This window comes from Lepidochelys kempii, chromosome 1 (assembly GCF_965140285.1).
Source record: "Lepidochelys kempii isolate rLepKem1 chromosome 1, rLepKem1.hap1, whole genome shotgun sequence".
Classification (NCBI taxonomy): domain Eukaryota; kingdom Metazoa; phylum Chordata; order Testudines; family Cheloniidae; genus Lepidochelys; species Lepidochelys kempii.
Genome location: NC_136380.1, coordinates 170,200,986 through 170,228,068, shown reverse-complemented (window position 1 = coordinate 170,228,068; position 27,083 = coordinate 170,200,986). Strand labels below are relative to the sequence as shown.

At 41.6% G+C, this 27,083-nt stretch overlaps 1 protein-coding gene across 1 annotated transcript; it reads right to left on the bottom strand.

Moving 5' to 3' along the window:
- Positions 1-420: 420 nt before the first annotated feature.
- MRPL39 (mitochondrial ribosomal protein L39) lies at positions 421-27,083 on the bottom strand. Its single transcript, XM_073363237.2, has 10 exons — positions 26,708-27,083; positions 24,183-24,389; positions 23,699-23,838; positions 21,386-21,485; positions 19,617-19,684; positions 17,578-17,690; positions 15,296-15,361; positions 11,119-11,272; positions 6,604-6,651; positions 421-536 (listed from the first exon to the last, which is right to left on the bottom strand). The coding sequence occupies exons 1-10, from the start codon at positions 27,063-27,065 to the stop codon at positions 471-473; spliced, it is 1,320 nt and encodes a 439-aa protein (XP_073219338.2). The 5' UTR covers positions 27,066-27,083; the 3' UTR covers positions 421-470.

The following is a 27,083-nucleotide window of genomic DNA, read 5'->3' as shown; positions in this document are numbered from 1 at the left end:
TTCCAGTGGATACAAAGTTGTTGTTTTTTTCATGGCAGCTGAAACAAATACTAAGCAAAAATTGTTTTGCATGTTACTGAATGAAAAGAAAATACATCAAATTTGTACAGATGGACTAGCTCACTTATTTTCTGTGTACCAAGCTGGGATATTTATGGAATAGAATACTCACAGAATAAAGGTTTATCAGAATCTGGGATCATGAAAATACCATGAATGAGCTGAGTGTTACCAGACACGAAACATTCAGGTCTCACTCTTTTCAAACTTTAGTTCAGATCTAATTATAGTTTTAACAGATGTGGAAAATCAAGTAAGTCAATTGAGATATTAGCCTTAAATTTATCCCTGATTTAACTTTGTTCAACTGAGTTATCAGGATTGAACTTGGCATTTTATCTTTATACATAACACACAAGACATGTTCAAAACATTTTTATTTTATTAATTTACACATGAAAATTAAAGAATTATGTTGATACAGTTTTTGCTTCCAGACTTCCATCTTTTGCTTCCAGACTGCCCTCTTCAATAACCTGCAAAACATCAGTGTTTGGGGGGGGGGGGGGGGTTAAGTATAGTTTCATTCTCTCACCACACCCTGTACATTCTCCCCCTCTGCTGTACTATACTTGAGCAAGGATAGTATACAGCAAGAAGTACTACTGCCTTTAAAATTAAACAATATCAATTAAAAACACTTTCAAACTGGTTTATAAGAACCGGCAGAACCCTGTTTATCCTATCTAACTGGGACTGGCAGGGGTGGCGAGTTATATGGGCCTATGGTGCCCGGGCTCCAGCAATATTCAGGACCTGGAGCCCAACTCCACCAAAGCTTGGGGTTAGGTCTCTCCCCCAGCCCTGCTTGCTGCCCACGTGTGCCTCCCCCAAGTGTCCCCTGGTCCCCACTTGCTGCCCCCGTGCGCCTCCCGAGGGCCCTGGAGCATCCCTGCCTCAAGCAGGTGGCTGCCCCCCTGCAGCTCCCCTCTACGCTCTGATCTGCTGGCTCTCGGCATCAACTGCTGCCACAGGGTCCTAGTACCCGCCATCCACTAGTGCCAAGGCAGACTGACTCTGACCCTGCCCTTTCGCCTCGGACACTTCCCTTTTCCAGCGGGACCCTCCACCAGCACAGGGGCCCCCCTGCTCGCAACCACCACTCCTGCCCCCTACTGGGCAAGGGGCAGCCCCATCCCCCACCGCCAGTGAGGCTACAGTGAGGGGCAGCAGCAGGGGAGGAGGTGGACATGTGATGGCAGCCTCCCCTCCCCCCCCAGTCACCCACCACAGGGGAAGCGAGGGGGATTCCTGGACCTGAGAGGGGCCTTAGGAGCACGTGCAGTGACATTGGGGCGAGGTAAGCATGCGGCCGGGAGGGAAGAGGGGGGCCCCGGGGCAGCCTGCCTGCACCCCAAACTCCTCAGCCCCGGCCCTGCCCCACCCCAGAGCCCATACCCCCAGCCAGAGCCCTCACTCCCCTGCACCCCAACCCTCTGCCCTAGCCCTGTGCCCCTCCCACCCCCCAAACGCTTCATCCTCAGCCCCAGCCAGAGCCCTCATCCCCCCACACACTAACTCTCTGCCCCAGCACTGAGCCCCCTCCTGCATTGTGAACCCCTCATCACTAGCACCACCCCAGACCCTCACATTTTTATATTATTTTAAAAAATATATATCTGCTTACAAGGCAGGTGGGGGGGGGGGCAGGACTTGGAGCTGTTCTGGGCACCACCAAAAATTATACAAACCTGCTGCCCCTAGGACTGGGGCCAGATCAGATAATCAAAAATCAAGATAAACCAGAGAATGGAAAAGTGCAATGCTTCAGCGGCATCTAGCGGCCACAGGAGAGCGTGCACTGGTTGTTCGGTTAATATGGATAGTGGAGGGTCAGATAAATGGGTTCTCTATTGTACGATATTTTAGCCTTGAGCATGCTTCTTCATTAGCGGATTGTGGAACAGATGTGATATGCTTTTTCTCTGCTGCTATTCAAACAGCAAGCAGAATATTGGCGTTGGAGTTTTAAGAGTCTGAAAATTTTACTATTTAATCTTTACCAAATTTCTCCAAGTTTAGTTATATCTAGATGTTACAGTAGGGTTCCACTTCCTTTATTCCATGAACATGGTTTTTGTATTTATTCAGCCACTGTAAATGCTTCCTTCGACTGGCTTCACTATTACTTTCTAGTCCTCTCTTCCAGATTGAATGTTAACAGGAAACTTCCTTTCCTTACACCAGGCACATTTTACTTTTTAGAACTCTTTCCGGTTACCCTCACATTTAATTTAATGCAATCATTTCCCCTTTTGGCTTCCATTAGCTTCTATATAGGCTCACCCCTAGTATCAGCCTTCTTCCTTGGACGCGAGTGAAAAACTTGACTCATTTGTCTTGTTATACATGAGGCACAAAGCTCCTGTATTTGTTTTTAACCCAGATGTCTGCATACAGTTAGAACATTAAATTGCTTTTTTTCAGTTTTACTTGTATTTCAAGTTCATGCTAAATCTTCATTTCAGATTCCAGATTCCACATATAACCTTAAACATGTAGAAAAATAAATATACAAAGATGCTAACATTCTATTTTCCTCATCTTTTAGAAATTTTGAAAAATGTCAATTCCTTAAAGTTACTTAATAAGAGCTTACAAAGAGTCTATTCACGTGAGGGAAGGGAGCAGAAGAAGGAGACTCCGCCAGTTGGAAGGCATAAGATGCACTGTCCTAGGGTTGGGGGTTCCACGACCACCACTCCCAAGAGAAGGAGGCGGGTGGTGGTGGTCGGGGACTCTCTCCTCAGGGGGACTGAGTCATCTATCTGCCGCCCCGACTAGGAAAACCAAGAAGTCTGCTGCTTGCCAGGAGCTAAGATTCACGATGTGACTGAGAGATTGCCGAGACTCATCAAGCCCTTGGATCGCTACCCCTTCCTGCTTCTCCACGTGGGCACCAATGATACTGCCAAGAATGACCTTGAGCGGATCACTGCAGACTACATGGCTCTGGGAAGAAGGATAAAGGAGTTTGAGGTGCAAATGGTGTTCTTGTCCATCCTCCCCGTGAAAGGAAAAGGCCTGGGTAGAGACCGTCGAATCGTAGAAGTCAACGAATGGCTACGCAGGTGGTGTCAGAGAGAAGGCTTTGGATTCTTTGACCATGGGATGGTGTTCCAAGAAGGAGGAGTCCTAGGCAGAGACAGGCTCCAACTAACGAAGAGAAGGAAGAGCATCTTCGCGAGCAGGCTGGCTAACCTAGTGAGGAGGGCTTTAAACTAGGTTCACCAGGAGAAGGAGACCAAAGCCCTGAGGTAAGTGGGAAAGTGGGACACCGGGAGGAAGCACGAGCAGGAGCGTGTGAGAGGGGAGGGCTCCTGCCTCATATTGAGAAAGAGGGGCGATCAGCGGGTTATCTCAAGTGCCTATGCACAAAGCCTGGGAAACAAGCAGGAAGAACTGAAAGTCCTGGCAAAGTCAAGGAATTATGATGTGATTGGAACAACAGAGACTTGGTGGGATAACTCCCATGACTAGAGTACTATCATGAACAGATATAAGCTGTTCAGGAAGGGCCAGGCAGGGCAGAAAAGGTGGGGGAGTTGCATTGTATGTAAGAGAGCAGTATGACTGCTCAGACCTCCAGTGTGAAACTGCAGAAAAACCTGAGAGTCTCTGGATTAAGTTTAGAAGTGTGAGCACCAAGAGTGATGTCGTGGTGGGAGTCTGCTAGAGACCACCGGACCAGGGGGATGAGGTGGACGAGGCTTTCTTCCAGCAACTCGCAGAAGCTACTAGATTGCACGCCCTGGTTCTCATGGGAGACTTCAATCACCCTGATATCTGCTGGGAGAGCAATACAGCTGTGCACAGACAATCCAGGAAGTTTTTGGAAAATGTAGGGGACAATCTCCTGGTGCAAGTGCTGGAAGAACCAACTAGGGACAGAGCTCTTCTTGACCTGCTGCTCACAAACCAGGAAGATTTAGTAGGGGAAGCAAAAGTGGATGGGAACCTGGGAGGCAGTGACCATGACATGGTCGAGTTGAGGATCCTGACACAAGGAGGAAAGGAAAGCAGCAGAATACAAACCCTGGACTTCAGAAAAGCAGGCTTTGACTCCCTCAGGGAACTGATGGGCAAGATTCCCTGGGAGAATAACATGAGGGGGAAAGAAGTCCAGGAGAGCTGGCTGTATTTTAAAGAATCCTTATTGAGGTTACAGGAACAAACCATCCTGATGTGTAGAAAGAATAGTATGACAAATATGGCAGGCGGCCAGCTTGGCTTAACAGTGAAATCCTTGCTGATCTTAAACACAAAAAAGAAGCTTACAAGAAGTGGAAGATTGGACAAATGACCAGGGATGAGTATAAAAATATTGCTCGGGCATGCAGGAGTGAAATCAGGAAGGCCAAATCACACCTGGAGTTGCAGCTAGCAAGAGATGTTAAGAGTAACAAGAAGGGTTTCTTCAGGAATGTTGGCAACAAGAAGAAAGTCAAGGAAAGTGTGGGCCCCTTACTGAATGAGGGAGGCAACCTCGTGACAGAGGATGTGGAAAAAGCTAATATACTCAATGCTTTTTTTTGCCTCCGTCTTCACGAACAAGGTCAGCTCCCAGACTACTGCACTGGGCAGCACAGCATGGGGAAGAGGTGACCAGCCCTCTGTGGAGAAAGAAGTGGTTCGGGACTATTTAGGAAAGCTGGACATGCACAAGTCCATGGGGCCGGAAGCGTTGCATCCGAGAGTGCTAAAGGAGTTGGCGGATGTGATTGCAGAACCATTGGCAATTATCTTTGAAAACTCATGGCGATCTGGGGAAGTTCCGGACGACTGGAAAAAGGCTAATGTAGTGCCCATCTTTAAAAAAGGGAAGAAGGAGGATCCTGGGAACTACAGGCCAGTCAGCCTCACCTCAGTCCCCAGAAAAATCATGGAGTAGGTCCTCAAGGAATCAATTCTGAAGCACTTAGATGAGAGGAAAGTGATCATGAACAGTCACCATGGATTCACCAAGGGCAAGTCATGCCTGACTAATCTAATTGCCTTTTATGACGAGACAACTGGTTCTGTGGATGAAGGGAAAGCAGTGGATGTGGTGTTCCTTGACTTTAGCAAAGCTTTTGACACTGTCTCCCACTGTATTCTTGTCAGCAAGTTAAAGAAGTATGGGCTGGATGAATGCACTATCAAGTGGGTAGAAAATTGGCTAGATTGTTGGGCTCAACGGGTAGTGATCAATGGCTCCGTGTCTAGTTGGCAGCCAGTATCAAGCAGAGTGCCCCAAGGGTCAGTCCTGGGGCTGGTTTTGTTTAATATCTTCAGTAATGATCTGGAGGATGGTGTGGATTGCACCCTCAGCAAGTTTGCAGATGACACTAAACTGGGAGGAGTGGTAGATACGCTGGAGGGGAAGGATAGGGTACAGAGGGACCTAGACAAATTGGAGGATTGGGCCAAAAGAAATCTGATGAGGTTCAACAAGGACAAGCGCAGAGTCCTGCACTCAGGACGGAAGAATCCAATGCACCGCTACAGACTAGGGACCGAATGGCTAGGCAGCAGTTCTGCAGAAAAGGACCTAGGGGTTACAGTGGACGAGAAGCTGGATATGAGTCAACAGTGTGCCCTTGTAGCCAAGAAGGCCAATGGCATTTTGGGATGTATAAGTTGGGGCATTGCCAGCAGATCGAAGGACGTGATTGTTCCCCTCCATTCGACATTGGTGAGGCCTCATCTGGAGTACCGTGTCCAGTTTTGGGCCCCACACTACGAGAAGGATGTGGAAAAATTGTAGATAGTCCAGCGGAGGGCAACAAAAATCATTAGGGGACTGGAACACATGACTTACGAGGAGAGGCTGAGGGAACTGGGATTGTTTAGTCTACAGAAGAGAAGAATGAGGGGAGATTTGATAGCTGCTTTCCACTACCTGAAAAGTGGTTCTAAAGAGGATGGAGCTAGACTATTCTCAGTGGTAGCAGAAGACAGAACAAGGAGTAATGGTCTCAAGTTGCAGTGGGGGAGATTTAGGTTGGATATTAGCAAAAACTTTTTCACTAGGAGGGTGGTGAAACACTGGAATGCGTTACCTAGGGCGGTGGTGGAATCTCCTTCCTTAGAAGTTTTTAAGGTCAGGTTTGACAAAGCCCTGGTTGGGATGATTTAATTGGGGATTGGTCCTGCTTTGAACAGGGGGTTGGACTAGATGACCTCCTGAGATCCCTTCCAACCCTGATATTCTATGATTCTACCAAAAATTCCATACTGACAAAATCTGCAATCACATACACATATCATCCAAGTTCCATGATCTGTACTGCCCCAGAGAAATATTTTTAATGCAACTCAGGCTTCCACAAAGTTCAAATGTTTTCCTTCTTACAAAAACAATTAGATTATTTAATTTATATTCTAATGCAGCATTCAATTTTTCTTAAGATTTGGCCTGGATTCCTTCCTTTAAATAAATATGTTCTTGTATGTATCCTCCAATTATGATTATCTAACTTCTACAGTACGACACAATTCTATCTTTTACTTTAAGAAAAAGAAGTCATTAAAGCTGTGTATTTAGCTGCTACTTCAACTTACCAGTCTCCGAGACCTTTCCAGCAATCTTCGCCATACTGTGTGATGAGCCTGGAAAAAAGTGAATTAGTGCAGTGAATTACTTATAATTAAACTGAAATCAGGTCCTGTGGCAAATGTGAGGTAATATCTTTTATTCAGTTTGTGAGAGAGACAAGCTTCTTCTAGTCTGGGAAAGGTATGACTACACCAACACTGTAAACAAAACTAAAAATACAGGCAGTTTGATTGCTCATGTTGAAATTAGTTAATTTTTATTACGTTTCCAACTGGACAGGTATCTCTCTCTTGCACACTTGGATATTATCATGCAAACACACATATGAATAGTCCCACTGAAGTCAATGGACCTATTCACATGAATATATTTAAGCAAATATAGAAACTTTGACAGGATTGGGGTCTTCTTTATATCTTTTCTGGTGTAAAATGTATAAATGAAAAATGTGTCTTGAATATTCTGTTAACAGTCATAAGTTCTCTCCCTGCACCTTTAAGCATAAAACATTCACTATTTCCTTAACAAGAATACAAAACTAGGTTACAAGTTGCACATCTTTATTTGCTCAGCATAAAAGACGAACAATCCTCATTTTACAGAAACATTGTCAAAAGAATCTTTATTACATCAGGAATAGGCAACACTTAAACAACATCTACAAACTATTGTTAGCCATTACGCAAAAGAAGATGGAACTTCTCTTTCTCCGCCACCCCCCCCACAACTATAAAGAATCTACCAAAGGCTGACAAACAAGGGTAGCATCCTGATTGCCTATGCACATGGCCCATTGCATTCTAGAAATTAATCAAGTTTTAGAGAGGAGTATAAAAAAATGTAGATTTAAACGAGCTAGGAACAGTGGGTGAACCAAAAGGTGCAAGTTTCAGAGGCCAAACTTTTCTGATACCCAACAAAGTTCAATATATAAAATCTTCCTTAAATTAGATTCTGTATATTTGTCTTCTTTATAAACCAGATATATTTCTTTTTTAGTAAATAATTTGTCCTGTTTCTTCAAGATAATTCTCTTGTTCTGTATTAGGTATTCTATATAATTAAAATAATGTACTGATTACGTTCCCCAAATTCACAGGAAATATAAAGGATTTTGTTTTCTGTATAAATGATCGATGCAGTTTAAATATGGCATAAGAAGGGAAATATTGAAAGTTATGAGCACTTAATCTATGCAAAGCTTGGAAATAACAATAGAAATTGCTTAATAAGGGAAGAGGAATTCCAAATAATAGTCCGGAGAATTCAGAAATACCTTCAAATTAATCAAACATAAAAAGACTCCAACAAAAAAGGATCAAAATTTGTTCTGAAGTTGAGCAAATAATTGGATTTCTCAGTTCATTCACCCTGAAATGATTTTTTTTCCTTTCACATTGGGTTGTTTTCACATGCTTTTCACTGTTTCCATTTTTTAAAAAAAGTTAACTAAATTTCTAATCTAAACGTCATTTCAAAATGAAATGTTGAAACTGAACTTTCAAAGTGGTCAAAACCAACTGTTTTGATTTTCAAAATCTCTTCCTCTTTTTTTTTTAAATATACAAAGAAATTATTTACCAAACAACAGAAATTTGTGACTAGTTTCAGTGCCCCAAAAATGCATTTTTCAATTAACTTACTATTCATCAAAATGATGTTGCCTTGCTCTAATTATACATTGCCATCTACTGGACACCAGCTGAAGTAGCAGAGAAACTATAAATTGAAAGCTGAGAGCAACTTTTGGCCAGGGCCCAATAAAAAAATAAGACTGCCCTCCTCCAGCGAATCCTGAAACAGGATATATAAATTGAGATCACCATATGGGACCCTAGAGCTCGCGGAATCCATGTGGGCTGCCTCTTTCCTTCTCCAGGGTTACAGCACTAAGAAGAGTTGACCAAAACCACAGAGACACTGAAGAATCTAGAAGTGCTACAGATACCCAGAGTAGCCATGTGAAAGACTCTCAGAATGTAACACTTGATATGCCACACCTCCAAAACATTTCCCAAGCTATTGTTTTTACTAAGCATGACAATTTAAATGTGTGAAGTGGAAGACTTTTCAGACCACAGAAGATCAACTTTTCTGGCCGTTGCACTATAGGCCCCCGAAGGGAAAAGAAGAACACCCCCCATCCAAGGGTTAACAGGACTAAGCAGCAGTGAGATTTTGTTTCAGAGATTGTATTTCTCTTTCTGTTCTTTAACATTAACAACAATGTTATCTGATTGAGTCTACACTCTTTCACGTGAGATCTTAAGTAACCATATTTTGGATTTAAACGAAGGGCTTGTCTACATTTACAGGACTGTAGCTGCATTGCTTTAGCACTTAGTGAAGACACTACCTATGCCAACGGAAGAAGCTCTCCTGTCAGCATAGATACTCAATCTCCCCGAGAAGCGATAGCTATGTCAATAGTAGAAGCCCTCCCATTAACATAGCGCGGTCTACACCAGGCAAGTTAGGTCAGTTGGTTGTGTAGACCAAGCCTAAGTAAAGCAATATACATTCTCCTTTATAAGCCCAAGCAAAGTGGCCTGACAAAGAAAAACAGTAACTTGAAGCAGTTACTTTTGACATTTTAAACATTCCCCTTTCATACCAAAACAATTCCAATAGTAGGGACCACATTCACAAAAATGCCTTAAGACAAGTGCATCCTTACTCCTTGGTGAATTATCTGAAGTGTGACAAATGTATTACAGGCACTAAAGAACTGATAACTGAATATTATGATGTAATAAGAAATCTTGACAATTTGTTTTGTTCTCTGGTGTAAGTGCTTGACCTCAACAGTTGTCTTTATTAATTGCTTAGAAGACTGTGTATCTTGTGTTTAGCACACACCTAGAACATTTGCTGTATCTAAACTGGATTTATGAACTGTTGACTATATAGTGAGATTCTCGGTGAATTAATAAACTGTGGATTGATTAAGAATAATTAAAGTGTGCTGATCTGAGAAATGCTCCAAGGTAAAACTTGACCTGAAAAGAACCTAGCGCTCATTAGCAAGCTAGCGTTCCCTAGACTCAATAAAAAGTGGTTTCCCTAATTAAATTCTATGTCAAATTTGGCCTCAATGCTTCTCAAACTGGCAAATCTAGTTTGTTCAATTTCAGCTTTAAAAATCTAACTGGCACCTCTGCAAATTCATAAAATTGACCTCTCATTCACACTTACACCAGCAGTGTCAGCAGAGGGAAGTAGTGGTGAATTATAGAGGAGACAGAGAAGTACCCTTCCCAGCAATTAAGTGTCAGCTAGTGTTAGGGTTTATACACGTTAACAGACCTATATGGGGGAAAAAAATCACACTGCCCATTAACCACACCACACATTCTGTGACTGAAAGGCTTGAGGTATCCGCTGCTGTTAAGTATTTTGACAATTTAAAAACCCCTTTTAAGCAAGACATTTTCTAAGTTTTTGCTTCTGCAATAAACTGCTCTCAGCAAAAAAATGAAGGCCAGGAGGCCACTAGGTTGAGACCCCCAGATGATCTTGCATACATTAAAGGATTAGCCCATGGACAGCTGATCTGGCTCTCAGTAGGGGCAAAAGCTCCTACCCTGCTCTGCTGGCAACTGAGGCAGAGAAATTTGGGCTAATATAAGACTAACGGTAGCCCCCAAAACATAAGTAAACAATTTAGAAAGGTGTGCGTATGTGTGAGAGGAAGAGTGTGAGAAAAGAAGAGACAGGTGCTAAAACTGGAACTTGGCACTCCCCGTATAGATAGGGCCATGATGCACAGCATAAGCCAGAAGCTAACTAATGGAGGTTAGAAAGAACTTTACTCTATGGGCAAGATATTCCATAACTGTCACTACAGAGTTTTTTGCACCTGTTTCCGAATCATCTGGTATAGATGATTATAGACAGAACACTGAACTAGAGGAATCAGAGGTCTGATTCTGAATGGCAATTCTTATTTTCTACTTTGGAATGACGTGCAGCGAAATTTCACTCATTTAAAAGAGTTAATAGACAGTCTGCTGTTTCCCTTGGAGGAAACATTCTCAGTAACACACGAACAAGAAAAATGTGATGGACAATTATAGAACCTCTCCAGAAATGACATGAGTAAAATAACTGTACTGGAAGACAAGTATATTTTAAAAAAACAAACTAATGTCACAGAGCCTGGTCTGTATTAAAGAATTTTGACTCAATATCTAAAATAGTGCCCGGGAAACCAGAGCCTTGACACTCCTAAAGTAATCACTCTCTGGTCCTTCCACTCATCTACTTCTCACCTAGGGTGACTAGATAGCAAGTGTAAAAAATCGGGACGGGGGTGGGGTGTAATAGGTGCCTATATAAGAAAAAGCCCCCAAAATCAGAACTGTCCCTATAAAATCGGGACATATGGTCACCCTATTCTCAACACAACTATGACAAGATATTGGCACTGCATATGCTAAGGATTTGAAGACATGTAAAAAGATTTCTTCCACTCCTTCCTGCCCTAAGCAAAGAATATTTGTACTGAATGCATTACTTACCTTTAAGTGAACCGGCAGAGACACACCCTGAAACCTTCGTATAGACTCAGACTGGCTGGTTTGGAGATTATGGGCTGCTGTCACTTCATACTGGAAGCAAAAACTTGTCCTCGGAATGTGAAGGCCTTCACTAATATCTACAAAGTCACCAAACCTAATTGGAGCACAATAAAACTCACAGTAAATGTACGTGTATAGTGGCATTACAAACATGGTTATTTCTTTCTATCATCACTTAGAAAATGCCTATCTACAGAAAATTATAGTGAACCTCTGTCTAAACCAAAAGAGAAAACCCACACAAATCCCAAACCAAGCATCCCACTACAGTTCAGCATTCTTGGTATCTGGGGAAGGAGTGCCCTTGAAAACTTCAGGTTAGCATGTTTTCCTAACCTGAATAAGTAATTTAAAACTAGAGTCCAAAAGGCAGATCTTCAGCTGATGTAAACTGCCATAACTACAATGATTTTAATGGAATTATGACAATATGCAGGATCTACTCCCAAAAGCACACACTAAATGTCCACTAGAACTCCCTTGCCTATGGTGAATGAATGCAACACCGAGAATGTAAGTAACCGGGGGCACCGGCTGGGCTTTCTGGGGAGGGGGCGAGTGGGCGCTGGGGTGGCCGGACCTGCCTGTCACCCAGGGAACGGGTGGGCTGAAGTGCCTTGGGGGCTGTGTCGCTTGTGTGGCTGAATATGACTGCTCTACACAAAGGACGGCCTGCGTAGAGAGGGGTGGTTGTATTGTGTCCAGACTCACAAATGTCTCAGAAGAAAAACTGCTAGAGAGAAATGTGCATTTGTTTCAGCAGTTGTTGGCCCTCTCTGTACCAATATAAACCCATAGGTGTAATTTGAATGAAAGACCCTGTACAGAATCAAACTGTGTAATTTAAAATCCCCAGAGTGGAGCCTGGCATTGTGGGTATATATTATGTTCCTACTGTTGTGACACTGGTTCAAGGCACTGTCCTGGCAGCTGGATGCTGTTAAACATCCAATGAAGTGAGCTGTAGCTCATGAAAGCTTATGCTCAAATGAATTTGTTAGTCTCCTTTTCTTTTTGCGGATACAGACTAACACGACTGCTACTCTGAAACCTGTTAAACAGATGTTTCACAGGTGTGTGAAGAGTATTGTTATTGTGAGTGCTGTCATTGAGGTCCAATGCCTGCTTATTAAATTACGGTTTAACTTAGTGTTTTTCAAGAGCTTGGTTTACTAGTGGTGGTAAAAAAAAAAAAAAAAGAGACAAACCCTGTAATGTTTTAATGATGCATCTTATATAGTGCAAATTCAGTACTGTCTCATATATTAGTGATGCAGAATTTGAGAAAAATAATCTATCTGCTCTGATGTTTGTAAGCTGAAGTGTAAAATAATCGCTAAAACAAGCCAATAAAGTACTAGTAAACAGGCTGCAGAGAACAGTCCTCGGTGACCTAGATAATAAGTCTTTCCATCTCTAATTTGCATGATTATTAATGACTAGAATAATAGCTTTATTGTCACTTATTCGGAGGATATTGGAAGGTCCCCTTTTCTGAATTAGCAGCAAAGTCAGAAAGTCCTTCCTCTGTTAAAAGGTAGCATTTGGCAGTGAATGCTAAACATATTCTAAATAAAACTGCATGTTTTTAATGAGCTCAAACAGTAATATCATTAGCATTTTATCTGAAATATTTTTAATATGTAAATAAATTGTATGTAGAAACTTAATATAATCAAAAATCAACCTCAGTGAGACAAACCCTCTCTAAGTAGGAACCTTATTTGCTTAAAGTTGAGACAAAACTTATTTGACCTCAGAATAATCATTCTAAAAGGAAAAATTATTAGGAAAAAAACTGGTCTTTTTGTGTGAGAAGGTATGCAGATGAGTTGTAGTTTATACTGCTCTGAAGCATAAATTACAGTGAGCATTATTTATATTTCTTTCATTATGAATAGAACCCAGTGTCCTTTAGAAACTATATGCTGGGTCTGAGTGAAAGTGACTGGGGAGAGAGATACCTGTTTTGGACTGAAGTAAGGAAAAAGAAGATTTAGGCTGAATATTAAGAAAAACTGCTAGATTTGTTAGAGAGCAAGTAGTCCTCTAAGGGAATTGGTGGAAGCCCTATTGCTTGAGACATTTTAAAACAAGACCAGACAAAGCATTAGAAAACATGCTGCATAAAAGAGTCACTGCATTGGCAGGATTTGGATTTTATTGACATAATACTCATTTCTCACTTCTATGATCTTTATTTGTTTTAGCCTTTGGTACAACCTGCCGGCTAAGGGCTGTATTGAGCAAAAAGTCAGCTAAGCATATTTTGTTGCAGAATCTCAATGGGCTTCAGCCCAAGGGCCAAAGCTGCCCTGTGAAAGAAAAGCATTAAAAATGAAAATTGTAGTGGACTTTTGTATTCAGTTGAACTTCCAAATGGCTAAAACAGATTCCCTTGTAATGTTTTGCCCAGTCATTGTACTCCTAGCTGCATTGGATCAAAGTTTTTAAACTCCATTTTGGCCTCATCCTGATCAACCAGTCAACAGTGCCCTTGTTGCCAAGAAGGCCAATGGCATTTTGGGATGTATAAGTAGGGGCATTGCCAGCAGATCGAGGGACATGATCCTTCCCCTCTATTCTTCCCCCCTAAACTAATCCTAATCTGGAGTGCTGTGTCCAGTTTTGGGCCCCACACTACAAGAAGGATGTGGAAAAATTGGAAAGAGTCCAGCGGAGGGCAACAAAAATGATTAGGGGACTGAAACACATGATTTATGAGGAGAGGCTGAGGGAACTGGGATTGTTTAGTCTGCGGAAGAGAAGAATGGGGGCGGGATTTGATAGCTGCTTTCAGCTACCTGAAAGGGGGTTCCAAAGAGGATGGATCTTCTAGACTGTTCTCAGTGGTAGCAGAACACAGAACAAGGAGTAATGGTGTCAAGTTGCAGTGAGGGAGGTTTAGATTGGATATTAGGAAAAACTTTTTCACTAGGAGGGTGGTGAAGCACTGGAATGGGTTACCTAGGAAGGTGGTGGAATCTTCTTCCTTTTGAAGTTTTTAAGGTCAGGCTTGACAAAGCCCTGGCTGGGATGATTTAGTTGGGAATTGGTCCTGCTTTGAGCAGGGGGTTGGACTAGATGATCTCCTGAGGTCCCTTCCAACCCTGATATTCTATGATTCTATTTATTGCTTCAAGGAGGATTTCCCCCTATCATATATCTGAAAACTCGAATGAATGAATGAATCTAACTAACTAACTAAAAAAAGGAACAAAGATACCAACCCAGGAAAATATACAAAATGCAGGAGAAACCCTTCACATCACACACTTCCTTCAAAGATCAGCCAACCCGTCTTCCCTTCTGTCCTCAGTCCCCACTCTGTGCTCTGCAAATATAGTTTTCCCAGGAAAAACACTATTGCAAAACTAGCCATCTCTGCAAAGCCTACTTTTCCATAGGGAGTTTCCAAACCAAAACCACAACTCATGGTAACACACAAACATCAAGTGGTCTGAATAGCATGCACGAGGTTAAACCAAAAATGGATCCTTTTACAACTCATGGACTGACAAACATTTCTTCCCCTCTCAAGCAATTTCTCCCTTCACCAATCAGATTCCTACAACTTTCTTCTGCATTTCTTTCTTTTAACACCTGAAGCCAGTTCCAATCTGACTCCAGTGTAAACGTAAGTGTAAGTAATGCAATGCTGACAGGACTACAGTTTGCCAAAACTGGAAAAGGAATGAGATTTTGGCATAAAAAGATTATCAGGAACATTTTAGTTTTTGTTTTAAAGTATTTTCCTTCTAATACAATCAAATTGCTAAAACTAGTTTTTAATTTAGAACCTTAATATAAAGCTTTTAAAGTGATGGGTTTTTTTTCAGTGTTTACCATCAGTAAGAGATGGGAGGCAGGAGGGGAAGGAAGCCCACTATCTTAAAAGCTTTCTGAAAAGTTTAATGAGCCCCCATCAAGAGTTAAATATAACAATAATGGTGATGTGGAAGAACCTATATAGATCAGAATACAGCTAACCCAGAAATCAAAGTTTAATTAAAAATACATCACAAGTCATTTATCTTTTTTTCAGATGCATATAATTTTGCAAAATAACTGGACCTTATTGTGAATCATTACAAAATAAAATTCAAGTTTTACTCACCTATGTAACTTTACTATACCTTCAGGATTTTGCGATGCTTTCTGTTCTATTGAATCCATTTTGTACCTTGAAAAAAAACCAGCACACTTCACAAATTTGTCAGATATAAAGTTACATATATGAAGAAGCAAAAACAATCAAGTTGCTTCATATTATTTTTGTAATCTATAAGGGTCTGATGCAGAAGCCCCCTGAAGTCAATGGGAGCCTTTCAGAACCTAATCCTTAACTCTACTATTAAGTTAATACGGGAAAAATAATGAGAAAAATCTTTGATCTATGCATCAAAGAAGCCTTTTTAATAATTGTGCTCAATATTCATAAGATTAGAAACAATTTTAAACCCTTACCTTTCATATTTTAAGGCCTTTTTGACATATCTCAAGAAAAGTATGTATGTCATGAATGAGCCAGTCCAGCTCAAAGCAGTTACATTCATTTTGTTTTGTGGAAAGAATGTTTCAATAAAAATAAGCCTTTCTAGATACAAAGATGTTAATGCCAGAGGGACCATCTGATCGGACCACCTGTGCAACAAAGGCCACAGAATTACACCCAGCTACCTTGTAATAAGTCCACTAACTTGTGTTTAGCTAAAGCATAATTTCCAGAAAGGCATCTAGCCTTGATCTGAAGACATCAAGTGATGAAGAATCCACCACTTCCTTCAGTAGTTTGTTACAATGATTAAACACCCTCACTGCAGAAATGTCTGCCTAGTTTCTAATTTGAATTTGTCCAGCTTTAACTTCCAGCCACCGGGTGGTATGCGTTTCTTCACTTGATTAAAAAAAGAGTCCATTAGTATCCATTATTTTTGTCCCACAACTATGGGGTGCGGAAAGAAAGGCACAGAGAGGTAAAGCAACTTGCCTGAGATCAAAAAGTAGATCATGGCCAAGCCAGGGATAAATCCCAGGCCCTGGTCAGTACCCCATTTATAGGGCACTTCGTTTTTGGGTTTTATTTTATTTTTCACAGGAATTGATCAGTGTTTATCACAACAACAACAACAGAAACAGGTGAAGATCGGTGGAAAAAACTAGTAAAAAAGTATTCAGTAGATTAATGCTTTGATTAATGAAATTCAGCGTGGTTTGCTGCAGAACTAAAACAGAACTCAAAACACCAGGCCATCTCTGAGTTTAAGAAAACAATACCTCTCCAATCCCCAAATAAAACTTTTCATTTAAACAAACAGTTTACCATTGTAGACTTAGAACTAATAGCCTATAAATATTTACATTTAATAACTGGGCCCTACCATTTGAGGGTATACACTCAACTTCATCCTTTTCTCCTGGTTTTTGTTTGTTTTTTTTAAACTTTAATACGCCTTGTTTTCTGAAATGTATTCTGACACATTTTTGTTTTCCTCCCATTTTTGGGTGTCAGCTCTTTAAACAGCATCTGCTAACAGCTTGAAATGTGTACGAAGTGGATGTGAGATTCATTAGTACATTCAGATGCACACACACTTCAGAGCTTGTGTGCGTGCCTGTTTGTTTATTGTGTGCATCTTCTAATCGAATACATAGCCTTACTTCAACAGACAGCTTTGCATATACACACACAGACTAATGCATTACCATAATACATCTATCTCATGCAATGTATTGTATTTTCCTAATAAAACAAGTTATTTTTATATATTTGAATGATACAAAAGTAAGGTGAAAGTCGGAAAAAACAAATAATCCTTTTTGTAAAATCTGCGATTTTTCTGGTAAAAATCGGTTTAAACTGAAAATGAAGGGGCTTACCTATCTATTAGATCACACTGCCTCCCAGGTAGTTGGGTGGAGTGCCAAGCATAGCCAGTCACCTGTTAACCAAGGCTGATGGTAAAATGTAATGGTATTTAGAGGATAACTTCCTGGATTCACATGTTGAATTTGAATCTCTCAATACAGAGATGTGCTGTATAGACCAAAAAACTTAAAAGAATAAGCATGTGAGGAATCTAATCACGAATAATATGGTGAAAGAACTTTAAGAATGTCAAGATATCACTAGTTTGATACTAAATACAAAATCTCATAACTGTTCCAAGTTCTTAAACACCTCTCAGTTATACACTGTAGTGCCACCTAGTGTACGCATTTAACAGGAAAACTTAGTGTACATTAGTTTAGCTCTACTGAAGTCAGTGGAGCTACACTAATTTACACTGAGGATCTAACCCTCCATACTTCAATTGTCACATTTTTAAAGGTTATATTTCCTTTCGCAATCCAATTTGGTCTTTACTATTTTTGTTTAAATCTGAAATAAACACTGACCTGTTATGCTGAAACATTTCTAATGCCACTTTTGCGTCAACGTGCAATGTTTCAAATGGCAGATCTTTGTGAATTAGATTGTATGCTTCTTTTGTAAGAGAACGGAAGTTGTCCTTAAAACAAAAAAGTAGACTATGTTACCCCTGTTCTTGAGCTGCTCTTTAATACACACTGTATGTATAAAAAACATTGTAACACGCAGTAAAAATGGTAAACGACAAACTTTTAAGGATACTCATAGTAGATCTATAAATTCCTATAAATATATCTATCAGCAATAGGCATGGTAATGATAACTGTAATGTCCTACCAACAGTAATTTTAAATGGGAGTGGCCCCTGCCATTGAAATCAATGGGTGTGTTTTCATTGACTTCAATCGATATTGCATCAGGCCCAAAGAAAATGGGAATTCCTTATAACCGACGCACTCCCATTTCCAAATTTTTAGTGAGACTTCTAATTCATTGGAAGAGCTTCCACAAGCTCCTCCAAACATACTATATGCATAGACATGATCCTGCCACTGCTGAACACTAATCTGGCTAATCCCTGGCTAGTTTTCCAGCGATCAATCAAAATCCCACCTGGAAGTGCCCTCTTTACTAACAAATTCAAAAGAGTGGACGTTACTGATACATCAATAAATACAGAACTGATTGCCCACTCCAAAAATCAAACTTCAGTACTCAGAAGACATTTGCAACAATCAAAATATTTACTTGATTGAGAACCTGAAGATGACTCACAACTACCTTAGAAAGTTTTTCAAAGTGGGCAAGTTAAACTACAGCTTGCACTGAAGTGAAATTCTGTATTTTGTTAACATTGCCCCCTTAGCCATACATCTTTTTTTCCCCTCTTCTGGTGAGCATGCATTGTAAGAAGAAACACCTGCCCAGTGAAATATATTTGTTTTGACTTAACCTCACAAGAAGTCATGAGGCTTGATTAAAGGTCTAAACAGCTTTGAGCCCTCTGCTTAAACAGGCCATATAGATGCAGACTATTGAGGACAATTACAGTTTAATATTTAGTACACTCATAATATTTCTAAGTAAGCATATATCACCTTCTCCATACTTGGAGAAAAAAACTGTGCTAGCTACAGCCATCTTTAATTTAATGGGGCTCCACATGGGGGCAGAGGTTTGCCTGCGGTAGTCAGGTAATAGGGGTCTCTAAACTGTTGCCACAGTAAAGCAAGACTGTTCCCATTTTAAAAAAAGAGAGGTCACCGAAACAAAGGAGGAGTAAACTATAATACACCTCTACCCCGATATAACGCAGTCCTCAGAAGACAAAAAATCTCACCATGTTATAGGTGAGACCATGTTATAACGAACTTGCTTTGCCCCCCTCCCCATTCCTTGTTTCCTGACCGCCCCCTCCAGAGACCCCCAACCTTAATCACCCCCAGGACCCCACGCCCTACCCATCCCCCTGCTCCCTGTCCCCCGACTACTCTGACCCCTATCCACAGCCAACCCCAACAGGCACTCAGCAGCAGCGGCGGGAAGCAGAGCAATGCGGCCTCAGCCCGCTCCACTCCGCCAACTCCCAGTGGCGGCACCCCGCTTCCCACTCACCTGCGGCAGGAAGCGGAGCGCCGTGGCTGGGAGCTGGCAGAGTGGAGAGGGCTGGAGCCGGGCTCCTCCACTGCTGGTGAGTGCAAGGGGGATCCCTTCCCCCAAACCCCCTCCCCCGAGCGACATGGCCAGGGCAAGGGAAGTGGAGCGGGCTGCTCCTGGCCCCCCGCTAATCCCCCGGGCGATTCTGGGACTACGGGTCCCCCAAAAGTGCCCCCCCACAGCTCCCGCCTCCCAGACCCTTTGGGGGTGGGGGTGGGGGGAGCCTCTAACCGCCCTTGAGACCCTCTGCCCCTTTTCCAACCCCTCAGCTCCAGACCGGCACCCTTAATACGCAGCTCAGAGCAGCATGTCAGAGCTTTACCGTGTTGTATGCGAACCCGCATTATATCGGGTCACGTTATATTGGGGTAGAGGTGTAATGACTTTTCAGAAGATAAATTGTACTTACTTCTGTTGGTTTCCAGTCATCAAGCCTGCTGTCCAAAACAACATCATAACAGAAAGCTCCAGAGATCACTGCAGAGCCAGAGAAAATGCTGTTATTTGTAACAAAGTATACATTTTGTTTCATGGCCTCAACATTTTTACAAAAACATTACTAGTCTGAATAAATAAGGGCCAAAACAAGGCTGTTTCTGTTATAGAAAGATAGCAAGGATCACAAGCTGAAATCTGTGGATTATAATCACAGCTGGACAGTTTGGGTTTTATAAAACCCAAATGACAGATTCTGTTTGTTTCTTAAATATTCACCCCAAAAATATGTTCCAGGTATTTACAGTTTTTATAAGAGCATGGCAGTCTGTACCCACTCATCAAAACAGTTTTTTTCTGGATAAGTATGACATAAATTCAGGCCCTCCTCCTCTCTGAAGTATTTCTGCACTTTTCACTTGTACAGATGATTGTATTTCTGAAAGGTGCCAGACAGACAGAATATAATATTGAAGTCATTTATTTATCCACAGAGGAGGTAACACAGGCAGCAGCAACACCATTTCAAACTCTGACAACATACTGAGGTAGGAGGAGACAGCATGGTCTCCATGCACATTTATTCAGTCCTTGGCCTCTCTGCCTAAAAGCCATTTGGAGTTATGGTATGTTATTGTCAAACCTGACAGTCAGTCTACCAGCTTCACACGTATCAAACACCTAGGGCTCGTCTATATGAAGACTTTGTGCGCAACAAGCCAAGGTGTAACTGTACTGTGCACTAATCTGCCACACACGAAGTCACGGTGAGGACCCTGCTATGGCACACTAAAAGTTTCATAGTGCACTTTGACATACTGTCAGATAGCCAACCAATTTCAGGCTTCGCTTAAGTAGCCCAAGGATGAAATGCTCTCTTTCCAGCAGTCTGAATATATATTCTTAACAATAAATATGAAAACCTTTTGCTTATGTCAATTTAAAATTGTAAAAAAATTCAGACTACAGATTAGCAGAAATTGTCAAGGCTCTTTGCTATTATGCTTAACTATTACAATAGTCCCCCAATATAACTTGATATTTTACATGAGTAAACAACGTTAAAGGAAATTTCACACAAACATCAGTTCATCATATCCGACACTGGCTGCTTTAGCTTATCATACAAGGTATAATTTAAGGTCCTTTTCCTCATCTTAAAAGCCCTAAATGGGCTTGGAGCCAGTTATGTCAGAGACCTCCTCTATTTCTGCACTCTGACAAAGCAGCTGTGATAAGCAAAGACACTTCCAACTGAGGCGAGACTACACCTCAGACCGGTCTGGGTCACTGTATCCTTAATGGAGGGTCCAAAACTGTAAAACTTGCTTCCAGCAGAAATTAGGCTGCATCAGTCTTGCCACTTTCAGGACATGGTGCAAGACCACTTCTTCATGCAGGCATTCTGGGTGGGATTTCAAGTGTTCAGATAAGCAATTCTGAAATCCCAATTATTACAAGCACATTAGTGATGTCACTCCAACATCACTAGATGTTAATGTCTGACCCTTGAAATGATGAGGGAAAGGGGAAGAGAGAAGGTACAACTGGGCTGTACTCCCAGAGTACACATTCCTTGGACATAAAATGAATGTCTAGAGCACCCAGACATTACAGTGACACATTTTAGAAATGCAGGAATAATAAATCCCTCTCATCAGTAGGAAAGAGAGCCCCTAAATGTGCTGGAATGCACCTGAACTGGGTCTATGCAAGCTTATCAACAAAAAAAATTTATATCACCTGGCACTTCTGGAGCTCTGATCAGACTGACTGAGTATTCATCTTTGAATGCCTGCTTTAACACACATGCCATGATCATGGCACAGGAACGCCAATAGGCCTGTAATAAAGAGCATTTCAAACAAAATTTACTATACTGAAGTTGCCAATTCATGACAGACTAGTTCAGCTATTGATTCAAATAGTGACTCTTCCTTTAAAACTGAATTCCTCATAAATTTGCTAGTTTCCATTGTGCATTAGTATTTTAATAAAATATAAGTATTTTATTATTTATACAGTGCTACAAACATAAGCTTTACAAAATAGAACTCCATGTTCACCCTTTTGGAAGAAGCTTTGAATCAACAGTCCTGATCTTTCAATAGTCCACCCATGTGGCTCTAACTGCAGGATCAGGTTCTAAGAGACAGGTCAACTGATAAAGAAAAAGGTAAAGGTAAAGAAAGGTGAGAAAATAAGGTATAAAAGATTTCTGGAAAAAAACGTATTTCAAGGGAGGGATCTGAAAGAGGATGGAGAGAATATCTTGCAGACTGTTCAAGTTGCAGGAGGCAGCATGAAAGAGAGTGGAGAGAGCATGAGAAGGAGATAAAGGGAGAAGCAAGGAGGTAGGGATGCAAGTAGTAGATCAAGAGAGAGGAGAATTAGCAGCAAGTGAAAAGAGAGGTGTAGTGAGGTGAGATTATAGAGGACCTTGAAAGTGAGGATAGGAAGTACTAGTTACTATGTATCTATATCTTCAGGCCTAGAGTAAGTTCTAAAGTTTACAGTATTTCAAGAAAGGGGTTGAACTGGAACAGTACACAGTGATTTTGCAAGCTAGTGCTTTGTCCCAGCGACTGCACTTTGTGGTCTAAATTTTCACTGAGAAATAATCAAGATACTAACCCCTTACGGATGTGAAGATAAACTTCAAAATGTGAACCAGATGTAAACTAATGTAGTGTCCACTAATCAAGTGTTTACTGGAGTCTTTAGACAACCTGAAACAACAACTCTGATGCCTGAACTGACAGTTTAAACATCAACATTACCACCTATATTATTCATGCCCACAGAATTCAAGGAAACAGATGGATGTGGAACTTGAGTTGTAGGGGGGCATTTAGGAGACTACCATGTATTTCTTCCAGAGTGACCCTGTTTTAAAGCAGAGGGAACACTAACCCAGCTTATGCACTCTTCGGCCAAAATGATTCTTTACTGAAGTTAACATCACTGACTAAAAATGTAAAGTATTATTATTTTTAGTATGCAATATAAGTAATATTCCTCACATCATCTTTGAAAGGTATGTAGCAAGTACAATTTGACCCTTTTATATATAGGTTAATGGAAAGACAGAGTTTAAGTGACTTGCAAAAGACCACACAGTCAGGAACAGAACCGGGCAGTTCTGACTCCCAGTCCTTTGTATACTACAATATTCTTCTGTATCTATGTGTGGTCTCATGTTCTACACTTAGATCATAAGCAATTTGGGGAAGAGACTTTTTATTCTGTATTTGTACAGTGCCTAGCACAGAGGAGTTCTGATCAATGACTGGGTTCCCAGGTGCTCCCAAAATATAAATATAATAATGTAACAAAAAACATTCCTAAATTGCAAACTAGGATTTCACCTGAATTCTTAGAATTGATAGATCAACTACATAAATAAATATATTTGGTGAAAGCAATAGATACTTACATGTAGTGACAAATCAATTCTTCTACCATATTTGAGCCAGTATTAATGCACTGAAGACATATTACAAACACAACTACTTCTGCTCCTCCTCTCCCTGTCTGGAACTGTTCATAAACCCTCTTTCCCTCTATATAATGTAGAATCTTTAGTGTAGGATTAGTAGGCTATAAATTTTTAGTTACAGAAATTTAGACTAAACTTATTTTATGCATCCTACTACACTTTCAGTAAAGTTTTTCAACATGGTTATTCCCAGCTACTGCAGTGTCAATCTTGTTCATATGCAGCTTGAAGGAAAAGGTTTCTTAATATCTTAGTTTTCAGGCTTTAATACAACTCTTGGTTTCTCTAGAGTGCAGACTAAGATTTTGCTTTCCTATACAGGTGGTGATAGTAGACTGTCCAAACAGCAGCAGAGATGAAGCCAACAAAAAATGTGTGATTTTAACAACTTGCATTTTCTCATGTAACCAAAAGAGCTAGAATTTCATTCATTTCATTCAAACTAAGGCCCTAACCTACTCATTGAAGTCAATAGGAAAAACGTCAATGACTTCCTTGGGAGTTGAATCAGGGATAAGACAGGAAAAACTGCATAAAGAAATAAGACGCTGACTTACCTTGTTCACTTCCTCTGGATTTTCATCTTTGAAAGTAAGAAACTGAATTTCACATGATTTGGTCAAAGGCCGATACATGTCCCAAAGCTCTCCATCCACAAGTGCCAATACTGATTTCTTACAATGCCATTCACTTAAGTCTAAAAAAGAAGTGAAAGAATTCAAGGCAGTGATCAACAACCCTCTAATATAGCTAAAATTTGCAATTTAGAGTTCTAAACTTATCATACCAAAATGCAAGAGTCATTGCTGGAAAAACCTTTGTGCGGGAATACTATCAGAATCCATGGAAATTAACTTTTTCCTTAAATCCCACTATCTGTACAAACTGAAATACTATGATTGTATGTATTATTACCTGGACCACTACGTTTGTCTTTACAATGACCACAATAGTAGTATGTGCCAGTTTGGTTGGTAAATACATTTATCAGCAAAGTGATTTTGATACACAATGGAACAGTTTGTGATTCCATTTACTTACGCATGGCACAATTGTATGGAGTAGACAAAGCTTTGTTCATAACAAATGAAGTGCCAGGATGAGATTTGCCAACATATTTTACTTCAATCTTCTCAATTCGTGGATAGAGAGACAACTGTCTCTCTTTCTCCTTAGTGAAGAGTTCATTACGCATCTGAACAATCTCAGCTCTTGACAGTTGAGAAGCAGGAGCTGTTGAAATAAACCCTGGAAAAAGAAGTGACTTAACTAAGCAACATGCAGCTTCTCAAAATATTTCACAAACAGATATAAATAGACTAATTAGCATAGTCAATGAGTAGAAAAACATGAGCCACTAACTCAACAAACCTTTAATTGTAATACAACTGTATCCATATTGCAATGCAACTAACTTCCAGTTCACACTTAACATTTGTAAGAATCACTCATTATGCAAAAACCAGACCCTAAATATTCAAAAGTTAAACAACATAGAAATAGAAACATAGAAAGGCTAGCCTTTAAATAGAAAGGCTCAGCACAAACCTAAAATCTTACTTTTAATCTTTCAGACTCTGTATTTGAGACTATTACAAGCCATGATTGCATCTGTATCTCTCTCTACTTTCTCCTCATGAATACATAAGAGGAATTGTGGGATAATTTTTTCTCAAAAGAACTTGTGTTCTGATCCTGTATGAAAAATCCTTGCTGCATCATGTCCTGTAAACCGCCCCCAACTGCGGGAGAATAACCTGATGTTTTAAAAGAACACAAAAATCCAGGCATAATTAGTTTAACTATGCAATGGTGCCCATGAGGAAACATTCCTTTCGGACTCCTACAACAATTGTCTTACATCATGAAATCCGAGATTTGATGACCCACACCTTAGCATGAGTAACTACAAAAATTATTGTCCATATTTATCCAGAGCCATTTTTAACTCAATGATTATAAATAAGAAGCACCTCAGATCACTAAATTAAATACATTAGCTAAGTCCAAGCCTTGCAAAGTTATAAAAATTTACCAGCTGACATCTCAGCCTTTACCATAATAATTTTCTTGCCTATTTAAACAAATTTACTTGTCCCACATAACTGAATTTTGCAAGCTTTTGTTTTTAGTAACAAACATCTCATTTTATTTTAAAATATGAATTTTATTATTTATACAAGTGATTCTGCATGCACACACACATCACATGATTTCCAAAACATTTCACATTCTGTAGTCCACGAGGAAATGATCCATGGATCACTGGTGATCCACAACGAAACAAAACATTTTGGAAATCAGGCACGGGGGGTTGGGAGAATATTACTCTTACAAAAAAACCTGCACAATACAAGAGCTGCTTCCAAACCCCTAAGTTAAAACATTGTGCCTAGACAGGTAAACCACAGAGTTATAACCGAGGCCAGGACCACACTAGAAATTTACCTCGATATACCTACATCTCTTGGGGGTGTGAAAAATCCACACCTGTGAGACATGTAACTACACCAACCTAACCCCCAGTGTAGACTGTGCTATGTCAGCACAAGAATTCTTTGGTCAAACTAGCTACTGCTTCTCGGGGAGGTAGATTAACTACAGCAACAAGAGACAGGAGGGGGGGAGGGAAGCCAGGCTCCGGGCAGGGAGATTCATGCCTGGTGTCTGGTCAGCTGCTCCGTTCCTGGCAGCAAGGGGGGAGCCAAGAAGCCCGGCTAGGGAGCCAGGAGCTGGCTTTCTTGTCCATTTCACAGCTCCAGCACAGGTAGTGTCTATGGTCACTACACTACAGACCTGTATAACTATGTCACTCAGGGTACGTCTACACTACCCGCCGGATCCATCCAGCGGGGATCAATTTATCGTGTCTAGTCTAGATGTGATAAATCGACCCCCGAGCTGTCTCCTGTCAACTCCTGCACTCCACTGGTGTGAGAGGTGCAGGAGGAGCGGGGGTGGGGGTGGCAGCAGACGACTCACTGCGGTGAGGACACCAGGGTAAATTGATCTAAGTACCTCAACTTCACCGAGCTGAAGTTGCGTAACTTAGATTGATCCCCCCCAGTGTAGACCAGGGCTCAGTGGTGTGAAAAAAATCTATATGCCTGAGCAATGTAGTCATACCAACCTAACCCCCCCCCCCCACACACACACGCACACACGAGTGCACTATGTCAGTGGGAGAGGTGAGCTACAACCTCTCAGGGAGGTGGATTAACTATGCCAGGGAAGAGCTCTCTCCTGTTGGTGTAGAGCATCTTCACTGAAGTGCTGCATCATTTTAGTTGTAGCCTTGCCCTATGCCGAAGTGCTACAGAGGCACAGCTGTCGCATTTTAAGTGGAGACAAAGCCTCAGGTCAGCAGAGGGAAGGAACCTGGTGTTCACACCTACCACACTGCGGAAGCTATGCAAATAACACATAGCTACACCCAACCCCCAATAGTCAGTGCAGGGCCGGGGGGGGGGAGGTCACTGCCCTACTCCCTCCCCCCAAAGTGCGGGGCCCGGGGCGGGGCGGCGGCGGCACTGCCCCTACTCCCGCGCAGGGTCGGGGTCACTCACGGGCGTGCTGGCTCCGCAGGCAGCGGGTCGCCCAGCGCGCGGCCATGGCCCAGCTGCTGCTGCTGCTGCTGCTCCCTGCGGCCTCCCCCGAGCGCGCGCGCACCCGCCGCAGGCTCCCCCGGAAATACGGGCCGCGGCGCAGGGATCCGCCTGCTTCAGCCGCTAGGGGCGGCTGCCGAACGAGTCCTCGGCTTACCCGCCAGCGCTTCGGCGCGCGGCCCTGAACCGTATCCTTCCGCGGGGAGCGGCTCCCCAGCCTTTGCACGCGCGCACAGTCGCCGCGCTGCGCCGGGAACCCATTCCGGGCGAGAGTGGCGCCCCTGGTGTAACGGGGTTCCCGCATGCAATCCCATTGCATAAGCAGGTTGCTGCATTC

Excerpts from the sequence above, each read along its gene's own strand:
- MRPL39 (XM_073363237.2), bottom strand. The coding sequence starts at position 27,065 with ATGCAATGGGATTGCATGCGGGAACCCCGTTACACCAGGGGCGCCACT. Across the intron at positions 21,486-23,698 it reads ATCCAGAGGAAGTGAACAAG|GCCTATTGGCGTTCCTGTGC; the intron begins GTAAGTCAGCGT and ends TCTTTATTACAG. Across the intron at positions 537-6,603 it reads TGGAAAGGTCTCGGAGACTG|GTTATTGAAGAGGGCAGTCT; the intron begins GTAAGTTGAAGT and ends GATGTTTTGCAG.